This window comes from Nicotiana tabacum, chromosome 1 (assembly GCF_000715075.1).
Source record: "Nicotiana tabacum cultivar K326 chromosome 1, ASM71507v2, whole genome shotgun sequence".
NCBI classification, from domain to species: Eukaryota; Viridiplantae; Streptophyta; class Magnoliopsida; order Solanales; family Solanaceae; genus Nicotiana; species Nicotiana tabacum.
Genome location: NC_134080.1, coordinates 212,695,396 through 212,700,525, shown reverse-complemented (window position 1 = coordinate 212,700,525; position 5,130 = coordinate 212,695,396). Strand labels below are relative to the sequence as shown.

The following is a 5,130-nucleotide window of genomic DNA, read 5'->3' as shown; positions in this document are numbered from 1 at the left end:
CAAATAAGAGGAAAAATTCTCTCAACAAAGTGAGGCAAGACACTTACCTCGAACAAATAAATTACAATACTGAGCAAGCCAAGTTATGCTCCAAAAGTGCCATCACGCACGTAGTGACTTTCGAACGGCTCAAAACTAGCCAAAAGAACTCAGATACATCAAATAAAGCCCAAGGAAATAATTCCAAATGATAAAGATCGAATCCTAAATCAAATCCCAAATCCAACCAAAAATCATACCCGGACCCACGCCTCGGAACCCGACGAAACTCACAAAATCTAACAACGCATTCAATTACGAGTCCAACCATACTCGTTTCACTCAATTCCGACTTCAAATCGATGTTCAAAACTGAAAAATTCATATTATGAAACTTTAGGCCAAAACCCCCAATTTTCTCTTTAAAATTCATCAACCAAAAGCTAATATCAAAGATAAATTCATGGAATATACCCAAAACTGACTAGATAACACTTACCCCAATTCATATGGTGAAAATCACCTAATAATTGCTCAATTCCGAGCTCCCCAACTCAAAATATGTTAAATGAACAAAATCCTCATTTTAACACTGTTCTGCCTCGTTTCTTATGCCAAATGATCTCAAAACTCGCTTTTGATGCCTCCAATGGATTCCTTGTGAAATACTAATCAAGTTAAGCTCTTGAATCACTCCATTTGACCTTATATTGAAGGAGATATGTTGGTTTCAATATTTGAAAATAGTGTAGATTTTTAAATACGAAATCAATGACAATTTTCGTAATTAATCTGAAAAATCTAGCAACCCAATTCTTATTACAATGACCATAAGCTCCTTATACGATGTCCAAATTCGACGATTCTATTTGCTATGACTTCGTAATTATGATAGGGATCTAATACTTCAATAAAAATAGAAATTGGAGCTCATTTGCTTAATGTAGTACCATTTATGCTTGAAGAAACAACGTTGAAACATAAAAAACGAGAACAATGCAACCCAAACCTATCCGAAACTCACCTGATCCCCTCAGGATCACGTTCAAACATACCAACAAGTCCCATAACATATACGGACTTACTCGAGGCCTCAAAACACATATAACAACATCGAAACAACGAATCACACCTCAATCCAAAAATCAATAAACTTGAAACTTCAAACTTCCACAACTGATACCGAAACCCATCAAATTATGTCCGATTGACCTCGAATTTTGCACACAAGTCACATTTGACATTATGGGCTTGCTCCAACTTCCGGAATTGAAATCGGACCCCGATATCAAAATGTTCACTCTCGGTCAAACTTTCCAAAAAATTCAACTTTCGTCATTTCGAGCTAAATTCAACTACGGACCTCCAATTCACAATCCGAACATGCTTCTAAGTTCAAAATCTCCCAACGGAGCTAACGGAACCATCAAAATTTCAATCTGATGTCAAATACTAAAAAGTCAAACTCGGTCAACTCTTTCAAAATTAAAGCTCCCTAGTTGAGGATCATGCTTCCAAATCAGTTTCCAATAACCTGAAAACCAAAACCGGCGATTCACATAAGTCAAAATACATCATATGGAGCTACTCACGCCCGTAAACTACCGAGCGAAGTGCAAATGCTCAAAACGGCCAGTCAGATCGTTACAATTAGTGCCTTCAATTAAGAGATTCAATTAAATTATTTCTTCTTCTTCTTTTCCTCTTTTCTCTTCTCTCTTTTTTTTTTTTTTTTGCATTTTCCCAATTTTTTCAGTTTGTTTGCTTAACACACTCATCCACAAGTTGGTCCATTTGACTACCAAAATTATAGTATATGATTCTCGAGTATACATATATATATACAATTTTGGGTTTTAAGATTTTGCGATTCGTGTGGATTAGATATTCTTACAAATGATTGAGAATATCCTTTGGAGTTTATCTCTCAATTTTGAGGGAGAGTAGAGTTGATTTTAGGTGAAAATTCAGATAAAAACTCGAAGAAGGAGTATTCATAATATCCTTTGGAGTTTATCTCTCAATTTTGAGGGAGATTGGTTAAGTATAGAGTTGGTTTTAGGTAAAAATTCAGATTAAAACTCGAAGAAGAAGAAGAAGGAGAAGAAGGAAGAGAATGAGGAGGAGGAGGAGGAGGAGGAGGAGGAGGAGGAGAAGGAGTTGCAGGAATTGTATGATGATTGTATAAAAATTATATCAGAATTGTATCTGATACATCAAATATCTAAAACATAATTATATCATAAATGTATCATACTTGTATGACAATTATATCTTACTTGTATTGATACATTAATACCTAAAACAATACCTGATATACTACAAACACAATTCTCATACATTTGTGATACAAACTGCAACACATTTCTGAAAAATTGTGATACAGTTGTGATCTTCATCTCCTTTAAGTTTCAGTCACAAGTCTAAACTTAAAATCTGATATAATATTATATTAGTATTGTATCAGATATTATTTAGGTATTGTAACATATAGTTTTATATACAATTGTGATATTCTTCGAGTTTCAATATGAAATTTTACGTAAAACCAACTCTAAACTTTACAAATTTTCCTCGAAATTGAGATATATCTACAAGATACATTCTCCATCATTTGCAAGAACACCTAATCCAAACAAATCACAAATTCATAAATTTCGAATATTGAATTCAATTTCGAAGCTTTTTAATAGATGTTGATGGAGAATCCTTTGCTGCTGCAATTTTAGAGACAAAATTTTTGCCATTTTCGTTTACATTGTGAGAGAGGTATCGATTTTCGATGATAAGTATGTGAGATAGAATAGGATGTGAAATCTTTTAAAAAGTAGATGAAATTTGAATTTTTAGGATGAGGTTGGTGAAGGAGAGAGATGAGATGCTAAATTTAAGGAATATTCTTTTTTTTTTTAAATTTATTTATGATTTTGTACATAAATTGTAAATATAGATATAGAATGTAATTAAGTATGAACCTAAATAAAAGTGGTAAATAAGTTTCTATTATAGTATAGCTAGGTAAATTTTCCTCAAAATATTTGAGCTTCAAGTCAAACAAGTTGGAATCTAATATATAAATTGGGCAAGTTATACATTTGGCCAACCAGACAAAAATAATTATATCTGCTAGTGAAATATATATATATATATATATAATATAAAATACATATTTTTCCGACTATTATTTTTTAGAGTGGTTATACTATGTAGTTTTCCTATATAATGGGCAAGTTACACTTGCCAAGTTGTTAGACATAGTGTATATACTACAAATTATGTTGGCCGGACCTTTTTTAAATAACTATTTGACCCCTTAAGAAATATTTTTAAGAAAATAAGCCCGTGTCAGAATTGTATAGCACGCTCACTTGAATTTTGAAGCATCAGAAATTCGGACGATCGTCAAAAATTTCAGCCAAAATATACTAAAAATTCCCGTGATTCATCATCATCATAATTTCTGAAATTCTGCCGAGCGTGCTTTAAAATTCTGGTAATCGATAAAATCCTGCCCAACGTGTTTCAAAATTCCAACATAGGGATTTTTTCTGTTCCAAAAATCAATAGTGGCAGAAAAATATCCTATTTTTGTCATTTTCCTATCTATATAACTTAAAATTTACTACGATATAGCAAGCAAACATCCACAATTAGTGTGGAATTTATTAGCAAAATTATTTTCTGCAAAACATGCAACAACACGACCTCATTATTCTTACATTACATCAGACAAAGTCTTATTTACAGAGCATGGTTCTCTATTTTATCGAACAACTTGAGAAATGCAAGTGCAGCATGTCTTGCCTTTTCTGGTGCAGGCATTGTTGGTGATAGTGGCTCATACTCTGCTACACATTGCTTATCGTTGCCTCGAAAAGGAACGAAGGAGAAGGTAACTCTGTATGGATTATACATGTTACTTAGGTCACCATTAGTTACTTCGTATGTCACTGACCTCCCTTGTTCTACCTTCTCTATCTTTTCAATTGACTGTTTGACATAACTTCTCAATGCTGCACAAAGAGAACCATGAGTGAAGATTTACGGTCAAACCTCTCTATAACAGTCTCGTTTGTTCTGAATTATTTGACTGTTATAATAAAATGCTGCTGTAGAGAACATATATTATAATATAGCATGAAAATTGGTTCAATAAAAAACTTGGCTTTTATAGTTAATGATTGTTATATAACGATGTTGTTATAGAAAGGTCATGTGTTTGTCTGACGGCTATTATCATATTGTAGAGGGTTAGTTTGACTCTCTGGCGGTTGTGATCAGGGGCGGGGTGGAGCTACGGGGCCAGAAGGAGTTCATTCGAAACTCCTTTGCCGAAAAATCACGATGTATATAATAAGTTTGTAGTTTTTTATGTTTATGTAGTAGATAATGGCCCCTCTTGGTAAAAATTCTCCCCTAGCCACTGGTTATGACATCTTTATCAAGGAGTTGACTTAGTCAACTAATGTGTAGACCTTATTTGTATTGGAAAACAAAGTAAATAAAGTACTTAGTTATAGTTTTGTGCATTGATAATATAGTAATATTTTACACAATCAATTCACGTATAAAGATAAGTGCAAATAGCTATTTAATTAGCATGATCTAGTGACCGAGAATTAATAGTAAGTAACTTGCTATTATAGGTTAAGAAGGGACACTCCTCATTTATAGAGGTGCACCAAAAGCCATTGCCACCATAAGATTATTTGAATATGCTTGCACATATATATTTAAGTAATCTTAAAGAAATATAACATTATTATACGAGATCTAGGCAAGTGAACACGTGAATCCGTGCTCCTCGCATAGATCAGCCACTGCAATACACATATCTTATATTTATTTGTCTGATGCAAACATTAAACACCGAGTCCGAATAGATTTTTCGGGTGAATCTTCTATTGAATGGAGGGAACAAAAGACTTACCAGGGCCAAGATGGAAACGCCTGAGACTTCCAGGCTCTCCATCTCCTTGAATGTATTCAGCCTTAGCAAACATTTCTGGATTTATTCTGCTAATTTTATCATTATCTCTGTACATTTCCCATGCTTTTTCTGCAGGGATATTAAGCACAATTTCACCTTTCATTGCTTTCATCTCTCTCCACAATTCTCTCTTTCTTTCTTTCTTTCTCCTTCAACTGTCT

At 33.5% G+C, this 5,130-nt stretch overlaps 1 protein-coding gene across 1 annotated transcript; it reads right to left on the bottom strand.

Moving 5' to 3' along the window:
• Window positions 1–3,609: 3,609 nt before the first annotated feature.
• On the bottom strand, window positions 3,610–5,130 carry LOC107826718 (major strawberry allergen Fra a 1-E-like). Its single transcript, XM_016653735.2, has 2 exons — window positions 4,910–5,130; window positions 3,610–3,992 (listed from the first exon to the last, which is right to left on the bottom strand). Exons 1-2 carry the CDS (start codon window positions 5,079–5,081, stop codon window positions 3,721–3,723), a joined length of 444 nt encoding a protein of 147 aa, XP_016509221.1. The 5' UTR covers window positions 5,082–5,130; the 3' UTR covers window positions 3,610–3,720.

What these genes read in the sequence shown, in the direction of transcription:
- LOC107826718 (XM_016653735.2), bottom strand. Translation starts at nt 5,081, where the DNA reads ATGAAAGCAATGAAAGGTGAAATTGTGCTTAATATCCCTGCAGAAAAA. An exon ending in GCGTTTCCATCTTGGCCCTG is followed by an intron (nt 3,993 to 4,909) that starts GTAAGTCTTTTG and finishes CTCTTTGTGCAG; the next exon opens with CATTGAGAAGTTATGTCAAA.